The 14,632-nt window shown below is 42.0% G+C and overlaps 1 protein-coding gene across 1 annotated transcript in view; it reads left to right on the forward strand.

The window, feature by feature from the left end:
• Positions 1 to 14,632, forward strand: part of slc25a26 (solute carrier family 25 member 26) — an 81,961-nt gene that overhangs the window by 255 nt on the left and 67,074 nt on the right. Inside the window, exons 2-4 of the mRNA XM_058631157.1 lie at positions 1,441 to 1,597; positions 2,263 to 2,381; positions 14,392 to 14,496. Of these exons, the coding sequence (XP_058487140.1) occupies positions 1,441 to 1,597; positions 2,263 to 2,381; positions 14,392 to 14,496 (381 nt within the window). The remainder of the gene's footprint in view (positions 1 to 1,440; positions 1,598 to 2,262; positions 2,382 to 14,391; positions 14,497 to 14,632) is intronic.

The following is a 14,632-nucleotide window of genomic DNA, read 5'->3' on the forward strand; positions in this document are numbered from 1 at the left end:
ACACAATCAGGAGTTTAAGTGTGAGCAGCTTTGTTATTGACTCGTGTTTAGCTCGTGCCGTTTTAAAATCATAGTGTCAGACTGGTGTTCAGCAACTGCATACATACATAATACGAAAAAGTACACTGTAAAAAACAACCACTAAATAAACAACTAAATAAGATGGATTTTCATTTTCCTATTCATCACATTTTGAATTTCACCAACACAAAAATACAATTCAACATGAATATATTCCTCTATAACTCTGTGAACTTGAACGTGAATGAATGTGAACATTCAAACCTCCAGACAACGTTCTCTAAACATTATCTTTTAGTTGTAAAAAAAAACAACCCAAAAAACTAAATAGAAACAAATGGGAACATTGTGTGGAGACCACAGTGCAACTACAGGCAAACGTTTCAGTTTTCGGTTCCCTCAAAGTTTAGGAAACATTAGGCTTCTGCATAACCCTGAGGTAACGTTCTCTAAACATTAGTTTTTGGTTTGGTTCTAACTAACCTTAGGAGAACCATGGGCTGAAAGAGAAGGTGAGACACAGGACATGGCGTCTTGAGTAGTGGGAATATCTAAACGACGATGCCAACATCAACTCCTCCATGACAACAGCAACAGCAAACCGTTTGTTGTCTGTGTTTGTTTACCCACTGTTGCTCTCGTAGACTCTGTCGCGAGAGTTTGCGCGACAATGTGTGCGTTCAGTTGTCTTTAGTTGTGTAGTTTGTCCCCAGCTTAAATGGAATAAGACTGCGGTGCCTAGCATGTACATCAGAACTGCAACATTTAGCTGCTCCTGCAAATGAAACAATAAATACAAGCAGACCAAAGTACAAAAACTCAGAGTTTACAAAGCAGCTAGAAATGTATTAAAATACATGTAAAAATGTCAGTTTTAGTCAGACTTAACACAACAATTCTTCTGCCAAGGAGGTTTAAGCTGTAAGTTTGTCCTCCTGTTAGCAACTTCCTGTCTACAGTTGTTGACAGCTCAATCAGAATTTTTAGTGATGGGTAAGTTCACCCAAGTATGTTCCCATTAAGAATCCACTCACTGTCCACTCACTGTCACAAATAGTGATCAAATTTTCAAGAAACCCCACTGATAATGGACTAAACATGGTCAGCAGATTTGTAGACGTATGCAGGATGAGACACTCTACCATCAGACTTAGTGTCACCCAAATCTGTGCCAGAGTACATATTTGGCGACATGGTTCAGTCCCATTTAACACGTTCACGCATCTTAACAGATCATGCTTATGTTAGATGGGTAAATCTTTTGGATGCACTCGATCAAAAGGTGAAAATTGAAAGTACTGCTAAGTAAAACGCAGGTGTGACACAAACTGTGTTACACCTTGGTGGAGGTCTGCGCTCTCTGAGTGCTCTTGTTCTCCAGTGTCATACAGACGTACTGACTGATTCTAATCTCCTCAGGCAGGAGGCAGTGCAGGCATGTGTGTAGACCTGACCCTCTTCCCCCTGGACACCATTAAGACCAGACTGCAGAGTCAGCAAGGCTTCTATAAGGCCGGGGGCTTCAGGGGCATCTACGCCGGGGTCCCATCTGCCGCTGTCGGCTCCTTCCCCAACGGTAAGACACTCGCTGTCACAGCTGGATGTATTGTTATGTTCCGATGAAGGATGACTGTTTTTGAAGGACGTTCTCCCGGGGGTTCACACTGGACAACAAAGACTGGTTTCCCTATGTTGAGTATCTATCGAGATCAGTCTGCTTTAAAGTCTTTTTAAACGACCAATCCCTTAAACGCACAGTTTGTATTTCACACATTTACTCGAGCATATTATTGTCATTCTCGTCGTTTCCTCAATATTCCTGAGCAGATTGCTCTGAAGCAGAGTTAATAAATACGGAAATATTTGTAAGGATCTCATTGGATTGGAGCGACTCTGTTTGAGAGTAGAATCTCTGGTGTTTGATAATCAACAGAGCGTGTAATCAAAAATGTGTTGATTATTTATTGGCTCTGTGTAACTGAGCCTCAGCCATTTTTGTGGAGCAAAGCATCAGCGAGGAGTTGACAAAGACTCGACAGAGTTTGAATATAATCCGTTTGAAGTTTGCTCAGTAAAACCGTGAACTTTTTTTCCCACATGTGACACACTTTCTTAGCTTTTACCTCTCACACACAGACACACACCTCAGTGTCTCCCCTGTCAGTGGTAGTGAGGGATATTAATTGCTCTGTGCTGGTTGACTAATGGGCCTTAAATGGCTGTGGCTCTGCTTGGTTTCAGCTGCTGCTTTCTTTGTCACTTACGAATGCACAAAGTCCCTGCTCGGTGCGGGCGGAGCGCTATCAGCGCCACGCGTGGCACCCGTCACTCACATGCTGGCCGCCTCCCTCGGAGAAATAGTAAGTCTTTATTGATGTCCTTACAGTTAAACCTTTTGTCTCCTCTCCGGACAATAATGCACTGCAGTCTCAGCTCAGGCTGAAACTAACGTAATCGATGAATCTTTCGATTATATTCTCGATTAATCGTAAAAAGGCATAAAATGGTGACTAAACCTGAACATGATGATGCTCTCCAATGTCTTGTTTTTGTCCACAAACCAAAATCATTCAGTTTTAATGATTTGTTTATTTATATTAAGCAAAAAAAAGGAAAATATTCACATTTAAGAAGCTGAAAAATCAGATAAACCTGTTTTAATAAATTAAAAACATTCAAATGGATTATAAAAGCCATTTTTGAATTTTACATGGAGTTACACAGTCACATACAAGAGAAAGTTTTGCCGTAAACACAACAGAAAAATACATGAATAAAACATTAGTATTAACAATAAAACGCAAATATGTCCAAGTAATACATGAAACAAAAACGATGAAAAGAAAAAATGTCAGTTGAAGAAACCGGAATAAGCAGAATATTATTTCATCCTACCCATTCTTCACAATTCTCCAATTAATAATCATCGCTTGACTTCCTGTTCACACACTCATTACAAATCACTACAAATATTTAGATGTATACGCCCACACACCAGAAATACTGTACATATTTACATATACTGTACATGAACATGAATATAAAAATAAATAATGTAAATAAATTGCATTTTCAGGATCCTTGCTGCTGTTAATGCTGCATTCAAATGAGTTCCGCTTGAACGGAACAGTAAACACAGGTTGTAATAAGGAACTGCAAATACTATGCAGAGTAGTTTAAGGGAGAGCAGAAAGCAGTTTAAAAGTGTCCAGCTGAAGGTGCAACTCTTTGGATTTACTTCCAAAGAAAGGCCTAAAACCACATGGACGCTGAACCTTCTTTGTATGATCTTTGTTCCCTTCTTTCTATTTTCTATAATTCCCAAATGAGCACCATGTTTTGTTAATGTTCAGATTCCACAGGCAGCTATGGGAGGTGGGGGGGCAGTGGGAGTGTGTAGGGCAGGTGGTGCAGTTTTGGCTGTAGGCCTCCCGAGTCCAGCTGGGTGAGTTAAGGGGGCTTCCTCATGACAGTCCCACTAACCCCCTTCCTCACCCCCACCAGCTGGGTAAATAAGATCTCATTACTGCTCACTGACTCATCTACTTTCCCAGCTCAGGCCCTTCGGACTCTGCCAATTCCGTCTCAGGAATTTTGACTTGAAAGCGGCGCAATTTCCGCAGCTCATCCTCTCCAAATCACTCGCAGTGAGCTAGAGTCTGAGCCAAATGGGGGGTCGTGATTAGTCACACTGGCATGAAGAGGGGTAGAAGAATTGGGGATATGGAAAAGAGATGCCCCCCCCGCCCCGCTGTACCACCACAATACTTGATTTTCAGTATTCATAGCTTTTTGATGGATGTCGTTTATCCACGTTTTTGCATGTTTATGAAATGCGATCAGTCCCAGGAGGACGGCTCTCGCTCTGCTGGAGTTGATCTCGGTCTTGGCTCGCCATTTGCGCACAGCGCCATGTTGGCAGGAACAACTCATGTGTCGGTTTCAAGGTGTCAGGAGTTCACTGTGCACTTAAAATCCACGGAGGCTGCGAAATATTTCACAGAACCTGAGAGACTGAATATTATCTGAACCTTACGATACCCGCGGGTGCTTTGCACGTGTTTGGAAACAACCGCAAATGCTGAAGTTGGCACCTGGATTTGTAGATTCCCAGTTGGCAGTTAAGGATGAAACTTAAGTAAGCAAATGTAATGCCTCACATTTTAGTCCAACATGCTTTCATATCAGTAATAAGCTCCTTCATTGTAAGTGTATTTTATGGTAGTGGGTGCTGTGGAGCCATACACAGTCCTGTGACCCATGTCAGACATGACGTCTGTGCTGTTGTTGAGTGTGTCAGTTTTTGTGAGCATTCGGACATCTGTTGGCTGTCGGGACCAATTTTCTGTCTTCTAGCAAACTTGTCACAGTCATGTAACTCACTGCACAGAACCTACATTTTTAGTAGATTTTTAATGTTTTGACCAAAGTTGAGGCCGCATCAAACTGTATGTTACAACTTTTTGTCCGTTGCGCGGTGCAGATGGGAGTGAAAGGTGAGGCCGGGGTCGCTGCTACCTTTAACCCGGTTCCCGCTGTTCTGGATTTGAGCACATCAAATGCCCAAATCCTCAGAGAAGGAGTTGAGCAGAGCAGGACTGCTGCGATACAAGTGGATACGTCACGTTCAAAGCGAGTAATCTTCAGGCTTAGCCATGAAAGGTCTACGCTAGTGCTGCCCTGAGATGTATGCGAGATCTAAATGCCTGCAGTATGATGCAACCCCTGCCACGTATAGCTCTCTTTTTCCCCCCACTGCTCATCGCTACTGACTTGTAATTTGAAAAAATATTGCTCTTAGTTAACAGAAGTGACTTGGCTGTGAGGAATATGAAATAAATCAGGCAATGGAAAACATATCAAAGGAATAATGAAGTGAAAATGCTGAGATTAGCGTTGGGGATTGACCAGGATGGGCAGGATTAGAATATGTTCATATGAAACATATTCGACAGCTCAGGTTCAACGGTTTGGAAATAAAGTAAGAGTGTCAAGGTTGAGATGGTTTGGTCACGTCCAGAGGAGGGACAGGGATGTTGAAGATGGAGCTGCTGGGCAGAAGGAAAAGAGGAAGACCATTCCTGATGGCTGTAAAGCAAATTTGCCCCTTGGGGATAATAAAATACTTTGAACCTTGAAAGACCAGTTTTGGATCTTGGGTCATCCAGCATGTTAAAAACATGGAGAACTGAAGTTGTTACTCCGGTCCAGCAGAAATGAATGTAAGGTAATCCAATAGTAATAACTTAAAGTGGAACTTTTTGACCTTTATCTCTATGGAGCTCCCCCTACAGTTTCGTAGTCCGTACTTTTCCAACACCACCATAAACATCCATCGCCTACCACTTTATCCTTAAGGTTGTAAAAACTCTCTGCTGTTTTTAAATTGGGTCAACAACAGTTCTGTTGGAGACAATGTGGGCAATTGAATGCCAATAACTCTCATATATTTTGGTCCTGTATGAAAATACGAACATTTTGGGACAGGGTTCTGAGGATCGTGGGGGAAATTTTTGGATATAATATTCCTGATGACCCCAGGTATATGTACCTGGGACTGATACCAGATGGGGTAATAGCTAAAGACGATGTGTATCTGTTTAAGATCCTATCCCTTGCGGCTAAGAAAGCCATTACAAGAAGTTGGCTGAAAACTGAACCACCTGGACTGAGCAACTGGCTAGATATTGTTGAAGAAATTCGATCAATGGAACAAATGACCTATAGCCTACGGATTAAATCAGAGTTATGTACTGCGAGATGGACAAAATGGCATCTTTATGCAAGATAGTAGTGTGTTTTGTTCTTGTTTTATTGAATGAAAAATAAAGTTTAAAAAAAACAAAACAACAACTCACTGCTGTTTTTCAATACTCGACATTTGAAAATAGCCAGTCCCATGTCCCTCGTTAACTCTTTCTAACTAACACTAGAAGCAAGCAATTAGTGTTTCTATCGAGATCCAAGACTTTTGGAGACCTCATTTTCAGGACTCTGGGTCAGTGGGCCTGTTCTTGCAGGGCTGGTTTTCTACTAACAGATAGTAGGGGGCAGTGGAGATGGCCCCCAATCTCCCCACAACATGGGTTCTACTATGTACTATTCACATTTGGATTAAGTTCTGGTTCAGGCCCCGGTACCTTAAACATAGTAGCAATACTTTTTTGGTACTACTCTATTTTTATTAATAAACATTGAGGGAATATTTTGAAATATAAGTTAAAAGCACTGAAATTCATGCATCTTTACTTAAATCTCTCAACATAATTAGGTTGGTACTGAACCCCAACTGTATTGTGCCGGTTCATCTCGGTATTTAATTCTCCCACATTAGGGATTTTCAAAGTTTGAGCCTGTGGATAAACTTAAGTTCACTTGACTAAATTAACATATTTTAGCACAGAATATAATCATGTTAGCAGAAATCTGAATTATTCAGCACAAATCTCATTGACACCAACATTAACTGTAGACTGCAACAGATTTTTCATTAGCATTATGTTGCTTTGCATTAGATCTGTTCTGCCAGTGCGGGACAGGTTCGCTTGTTTTCACAGAGTGTTTCTCTGTGGCTCTTCCTCCTGCTTGTCTCACTCTCGCTGCGAGCAGCTGGGTGTTGGCAGGTTCTGACACACAGGGTCTGAAAAGAAGAAGAAGGAGCGGCAGCTTTTCTTTTTTCTTTTCTTCTTTTTTTGACTTCCCCATTCACCCCTTCAGTAGCCCATGATCCTTTACCCATGAGACCATTTTAGTTTTGTTATTCCCTGCAACCTTGGCCACAACAGAAGCTCTGTGGATGATATGCTCAACTTGGCACTTACTTACTCGATGGAGACCTCATTCAAAGCTTGTAATAGCTGTACCAGAGGGAGTGTAGGCTCAGAATTTATTCAATAATACACTCTCACACACATAAATATCCTTCGGTCTAAGGGATGTCCGTCTAATATTGAGCTGACGATGCAAATTCTGGTTGTTTTTCAAAGGATTGGTTGGGATAGACACATTTCCAGTGTCAGACCCGATCATGAATGTCAGGAACAATGGACGTGTAACAAGAAGAATCTTTTCTACTTTACTGTGACGTGCTCCTGGACACTGACCAATAGATAACGGAGTGCGCTGAGTAGTGACACCAAAGTCTCAACAAAGAATGTTTCGTTGTTGACCACGACCGTCACCCACAACACCCCGATAGCCATGATTGAGAACTCCATGATTGCCATGATTGAGAACTCGGAATGCCCCACCTTCCCGATAACATTTGAGCCAGGACGAGGATTAGTCAGGGTCATACTGTTTGGGTTTCCAGTCCCTCAAACAAGACATTGTGTTTAACGTAAAAGAGGAACATACTGTATGTTCCTTAAGTAGACTTTTGGTGATTGAATTACCGGGTGATAAGCACTTCAGCATAATTCTAACTGTATTTCTTGGGCTCAGAGGAAAGAAAAGCAGAAAAAAAAAACCAGAATAGGTTTTGGGTTTGGGGTCAGGCTCGGTCAATACTCGCTTGGACATGGTTGGGTTCGGACAGAAAATCACGTCTCGAGCTGCACTCTATTAAGTGGCTCTCACTTGCTATTTGGGCAGTGATCATCGAATGTCTTGACTAATGTGATTTCTTTAACTCGTATATGCGAGTTAAGCCCGGCTTAACTTGTATACACACAGTGGACACATGGAGACGGAGAGGAGGATATTCAGAAGTTATAGGGAGGATTAATGAGAGGAGAGGTTGAAGACGATAAGAGAAATCCTCTCTAACTGTCCTGGTGTTTGTGTGACTGTGGTGTCGGGATGCTCCTATAAAGAATGTGTAAGCTGATGGCGTCTGTCGGGCTCTAGCAGCCTGTTATCCAGCCATTAAATCAGATTTATCTTCATTCCCATTCGCTTGACGTCTGCCCTGAAAGCTCATTTGTCAAGGCCAGGCGGCGGGCTTCTCTCGCACCCCTTCCCCTCCCTCGCCACCAGCAAATGTCGGTGTGAGGATGTACTGGAAAATACAGTGTGACATGACAAGATAGGGGGACAGAAAAGGAGGTAGCATGAGGGTGGTGGTGGTGGGGGGGTTTGGGGAGGGAGAGAGGTGGAGTGAACTGGCAGCCACTTAACTTGGCAGCGAGAAATAATCCATGCATCGCCTTTAAGCAGCGCCACGCTCTGTGATTTATTGGCTGTTGTTTCAAAGTTGGAGACACACAGCAGTGTCCTCATCTCCTCCGCCTTTCTTCATGACCTTTTTTTTCTTCCCCTCTTTTCTTTCGCTCCTTCCCTTGTCGTCCCATATTTCAGTCCTGATACTGTGATGCATTTCCAGGAATGAACTTGAGGTCAAAAAAGGCCCTCAGAAAATCCTGGGATGTTGGTGTTGATCTTTGTCGATTTTCATTGTCTACATTGGGGTTTACTGTGTTGCCACATAGATTTAATGTGTGTTGTTTTTTTATTCACTTAAATCGAGTGCGACAGGATAGTCAAACTTGTTTAGGAAAGTTGAGTGACCTGGCACAATGTCAGTGGGAGCCATAATAGGAGCTTTCAATTGCACTTCTTGCCTCCCAATCCTGGTCCTCAGGAACCCCTGTCCTGCATGTTTTAGATGTTTCCTTGCTCAAACACACCTGATTTCAAATGAGTGGTTTGTTGTCAGGCTTTTGCAGAGCTTGATGACGAGCAGGGCAGAGGTCCCTGAGGACCAGGATTGAGAAACACTGGTTTAGATCATTCAAACTGTGCTTGTTATGTCTTTGGGGTTTCTCAGTCCTCCAGCTCAAAGTCATCTTCAGTAGTTAGCCGTAGGCAAATGCAGCAGTTCCTCTTCAGTGTATAATGGGCGAACAGTCAGTGAAGACTAAGTCAAAAATAATTAAGGTCCAAAGCAGTCTTTGCATACTGTATTTACCTATTTCCCCCTCTCTGTGGTGCTAAATGGTAATCCCATTGACCATGTTGTCCTGATGGCCATGAGCAGTGAAAGAGGGATAGTTTGACAGAGGAGTGGCGATGTAATGACGCAATCTCCAGATTGATTATCTGGCTTTGCCGATAATGTGCCGCGAGTCTCTGCTAATGTCCTAGTTTTCACTGCGCTTTGCTCGTGATCGAGCACCAGCGTCCTTACCACCTTGTTGTTTGGCTGGGGCAGTGCAGGAGATTGAAAACATGTTTGGATTAAGAACAGCAGGTCTGAGGGGAAACTGATAGGCTCCAATCACGGGCAGACAGCCTTATAATTAATGCTGCGTGATGAATCCAACAGCTTGTAAATAAAGATGAATGGCATCAGGAATTTAAAAGACTGCCAATGAGTCTGAGAGCAGTTATGCGAGCCAGAGGAAAGGCGCTGAGAATGAAGGGCGAGCAAAGTAGGTGAGGAATCGGATGTCTGTCTTCCTGACAGCCTTCCACCTACAGCCCTCCTCTAAACGTGAGGTAACGAGACTGACTTCTAATGAGGGACACTTTCTTAAGTCTTCCGTTCTTCCTTGCATGATTGCTCGCTACCTCTTTAATCTCCATGACTTGGCCTTTGAGCCCGAGTTTACATGAGAAACAAGTTTAGAAGAAGCTGCAAAAGTCTTTTATCATTTCAGCTTATTATCCACATGGAACCAGTGTGTATACAACCGTTTCTCAATATCCATACTTGTGCGTACTTGTTCGTACTTGCGTACTCTCGTACTTGTGAAAACGTCATCAGCCTCAGTCCAAGTGCTGTTCCAATTGTCAAGTAAGCGAACAGCAAGGACGGTTCTCAAACCCGGAAGTTTTCTCGCTCCGCCCGTTTTGTATGTGTATGCATCATGTTGTGACTTGAGCGTACTTGGGAGAGCCATGTATCCCAGAATGCATTTCGGCAGAACATAGCAGCAGAAAATACAAATATAAACCTGAAATAAATATTTTTCTCTGTCCCGGAACGCAGTTTTTAGATCATTTGAGGCGACTAAGTCATTTAAAATTCAAATATGTGGTTTGTGTATTAAAATCTGACGTATTTATAGTTTGGCAGCGATGTTGTCGGAGGTGATCAGACGCTCGCTGCTCACAGTGCCTGGTGCAGAGCAGCGTTACCTCGGCCTGTCCTGATGAAATGATCCACTGGCTCAGACGTCGCTGTCATTAGATGCTTGGTTTGATCGATAGATTTGTTTTTGACGTGTTATTTTGTTTTTAATGTAAATGTTTTGACCTGACAGTTTGAAAGTTTGTATATTATTAATGTTTTATTTATTTTAACTTTGAATTTTAGATGTATATTAAGTCGCACGGTCATTGTATCTGTATTTAAATATAATATGTACATATATATATATACACACACACACTCTACTCAATACAATGCTGTAATATATCTATTTCCACATACTGTACTGTATATTTTAATAAAAATAAATTAATAAATGAAGGTGGCGGCAATGAGGCTTAAGCACTTGGCGCCACCCACAATTCACATCCTTGAATACCTGAGTATTGAGAAAGGCCCACAGTTGATGTCATAGTCCCACCTCTCTTGCTCTTGCCATTTTTGTCTTCTTCTTCCTGGTGCACGCCGCCTTCTCTCTTTTTGGTGTATTTCTGTGGCAGCGTAACAGCGCCACATACAGGCCTGGCATATATACTACACCGTTAATTTCGTTTTGGGGAATTTCGAAGTTCCTTAAAATGATGCCTTTTCAGGACAAAAAAGAATAAGATCTTACAGGGTATAGATGTAGACTAGATTCATTGGTCAGGCCGATATTTGTCATTTTTGAAGAATTGGTACTGACCGATTATCATTTATTATATAATATATTGTATAAATTGCTCGTTTTTGTTCCTCGTTCCTTGTTTTTTTTCTTTCAAATTTTAGTTTTTAGTTATTGGATGACTTGTTTCAGGGATTTGTTGCATGAACTGTATCATGATATTTCATTTATACGTCATTTTTTTTATTGAAAACACTGTGTTAAATTTGACTACATCCCAATGTAGATTGGAGAGACAGACCATTTGTGAAGTTGAATAATTTTTGTATTTTGTTATTATTAAACTGTTGAAATTTATCAGGAGGAGGAATATAAGAAAAAATCTGCATCTGTATCAGCCATAGAAGAACCTATGTCGGTCGACCTCTAATAGAGTTAGTTCTGTTTCCGTGTGGATAAGGCTTTTCTTTAGCCCTTGCCTCATTCATCTCCAGTGTTTGCACCATTTGCCGGGATCTGAAAATGGCCTCAGAGGCTTCACATCTTATCTTCTATTCACTCAGCGTCCTCCCTCCACCCCTTCTGCGTGTAAATTACTCCCAAATAAACAATGTCCCTAATTTATTTGGTATAATCTCAGCCTCATTCTGCTTTTCCCCTCTGCTGTGACAAGAGAGGAAAGGCTGTCTCCTCGCCGTGACCGCCATCCAATTACGTCAGTAATTACTTGTCATAGCCACTTTCTTTCTGTTTAGCCGCCTTATTCTGCTCCTTTGGAGAATTGGTTTGGGGAAAACATGACGTTACAATGTATTAGAAATTGTAACTTGACCAAAGGGAGAGCAAATGAGATAGCTGAGATGGATGGAGCCAGCCGAGTTATCACAGGGAGGTGATGCAGGAGAAAGTCCCGCCACTTGGTGGTGCTGTTGCACCGTGGTTAAGTTGTTGGTCACACTCACCTGAAATATAAATGAGAATTTCACAGAAATCTTCAGAGGCACTCTGTCATTCTGTCTTTTGTTTTGTGCTCAGAGAATGAGCTTTATTTGCTCACGGTGCTTTTGAGAAAGAGGAGGGAGTCGCTCTGACCTTCGGCAGAAGGCAACACAGTGAATGCAGTAAAGATGAAGATGTTAAATTGACAAAATAATAATGAATAGAATAGAATAGGATTTTTAGGACACACACAGGAAAACCTATCCACTGTTATAAATGTATGTTAGACTCAAACCTGTGTCACATGAATTCTTCAGTCCTTCAGCTCCTCACGACTCTCTGTGTTTCTAGAGGGAGCTCTAAAATAGTATTTTTGGAAAACAGGTTCCAGAGTGAAAGAAATCTGACCAATATGCAACCTTAGACATAACAATTGTATCATAGATCTATGTTGCTCTTGTTGTGGTCCTCCTCTACCTCTTGTGTTTGGAGTTTGTACACAACGTTTAAGCTCCATGCATGCGTGCATCCTCTCCATGTTTTTGGTGCATTTCTCTGTCGGCGTAACAGCGCCACATACAGGCCTGTTGATAAAGAATGATAAAGACTGTGTCTGGAAAGTTCTGTTTCAGTGTGGATAAGGCCATATAATCCTAGACTCAGCCGACTGTACCAAGTCTGTTTGATCAGCTACAAAAATATACAGTTACAGTTGAATGATTATTGTATTCTTAAGAAGTTTGAAATTCCTTGTCTTGTGCCAACGCTGTTCATAACTTGCACTCGTGAGCACCAAAGTTGTACATTCACATAGAAAAGAGAAGATGGTGGCCTTGTGGTAGAGCGGTTTTGAGGGTTTGATTCCTGGATTTTTAGGTCTACCTGCTGATCTGTTCCCTGGGCAAGACACTTAACCTCAAGTTGCTCTCAACTGCAATGTGTGTATGGGTATAAAAGATTTGTCAATCAAAAAAGCACTGTAGTTACACATAGTGAATGGGTGTGACTGGCCACAATTAAGTGAAAAGCACTATTGAGCGGTTATCCAGACTATACAGTGCTATACAGTATCATTTTGAAAAAAAACATTTGAAAAAGTAATCTACAGTGATTATCAGGCCATATGTTCTGATGTATTTGAGTGTCAACGAAAATATGGTCTCCAGGAGCACAGAAATTGAAGAGTTACAGTCCCCCGAGTACTGAACATTTTGGATAATGAGTTTACAATTCTTGTACTGTGGCAATCCACGATAGGATGGACAGTCGAAGAACATATTTTTTTGTGTTTGTGGGGTTCGTGTATTTTTTTCACGTGTTTGAATAGCCAATGACAGACAGATATTCCTTGCATTTCTTATCCAAACAACGTCAAAGGCAGCACTGCCAAGTTTGGACCTTGTCAAGTGACCCTTTGGACAGTTATGGGATTAAGAGGCAGATGAAGGGAAAATCATGGGCAGTGTGAGCGGGAGCAGGAAGGAAGCGGCTGTTCAAGCGTTGTATCTGTTGCATTTCCACTTAAATGTCTTGCATTTCTTCTCTGAACGCTGCCAAAGTTGGCACTTGTGCCCTTAGTGAGTCACCCGCCAAGTTTGAAGCGACCCGTAGTGCAATCATGCCATGAACAGACAGACAGATGTTCCTTGCCTTTATAGATCGATGCAGCAGATGGAATGGAGTAGCCCTTCTGAAGAATCATATTCTCCAGGTCCAGTCCCCGTTAAAACTTTTGCTTGGGTTCCAAATACTAAATTGGCTGAATTGAGAATAAGCCAAGCTAAAAATGATTCTAAGGAAGTGCTGTACGTGTCATCCTGATAGCTCTGCCATTCTTTCTCCCTTTCCTCCTCGCTGCTTTCCGTTGGCGTGGTGATGGGATGGCACCAGCAGACTGGCATCTGTATGACTGAGGGGAGTCACAGCAGGTGGGGTGGCTCACCAATCCCTCTGTAAGATTGCTTGCTGTTAGCCCGGTGTTTCCGCTCTGATGCAGGATAAATGGGAAATCAAGTCGCCAGGTGGGCAGCTCTGCCTGCCTGCCTTTAGGGCGATGAGAGTTATGACTCATAAATATTCATGTCTGTCTTCACGAGCTGTTGGCAGTCCATATTTTTGTTGACATGTGGCGGATGGGCTGTAACTTGTAGCGGGGAATGTGGTTTACGGGGATGCGAGTGTCTCGTCGTGTTTGATGGAGGTGCATGTTATTTGGACACGTACACCGTCAGCCTGACGACCTTTTTTACCTCCACGGCTCGGCTGTCATGTCTGCTGTTTGCGCAGGCTTTGTTAATTGGCTTAATTGCACACTAGCAAAAAGTGCTCGCAGCCTGTCAGGTTGATGTAATTGCTCTCCTCGGGTCGTACCATGTCATTGCCACCTGTCACACATTAAAAGCAGCAGCAGCAGCAGATGATCTGGTGGAGTGTTGTTTAACACAGAATGTAAACATTGTCGTAACCTTTAGAAGGCAAACACAGGACTGTAGATTGTGGGTGGAACAATGTGCAGTTTTATCCAACATTGTTCTAATTTTGAATAGAAAAAATTGGAAATATTTCACAGTGAGTGACGATGCTTTATTTTGTCTTTATTTATTTATAAATTTGCAAATGAATTGTTTGTTTTAGAAAAGAACCAAAATGAAACAGCAAATAAACTATTTTAAAGTATATTTTTGGATATTGTGAGGAATTGGTCAGGATTGTTTTGCTCTTTTCCATCCTGTAGGTGGCGTGTCTTATCCGGGTTCCCACAGAAGTGATCAAACAAAGGACCCAGGCTTCGCCGTCGTCCACCACCTACCACATCCTGCTGGCTACTCTCAGAGAGGAGGTACACGACAATTAATCACCATTTTCTCCAAAGATAATTTTGGTTTGTTTGTGGTGTTATAAGTGTTTATCGTAATAACAACACTTTTGAAGTGAGATTAAATTAAACAAATTGAATACAAGCCTACAAAAATTAA

The sequence above is a fragment of the Solea solea genome, chromosome 6, assembly GCF_958295425.1.
Source record: "Solea solea chromosome 6, fSolSol10.1, whole genome shotgun sequence".
Lineage (NCBI taxonomy): Eukaryota > Metazoa > Chordata > Actinopteri > Pleuronectiformes > Soleidae > Solea > Solea solea.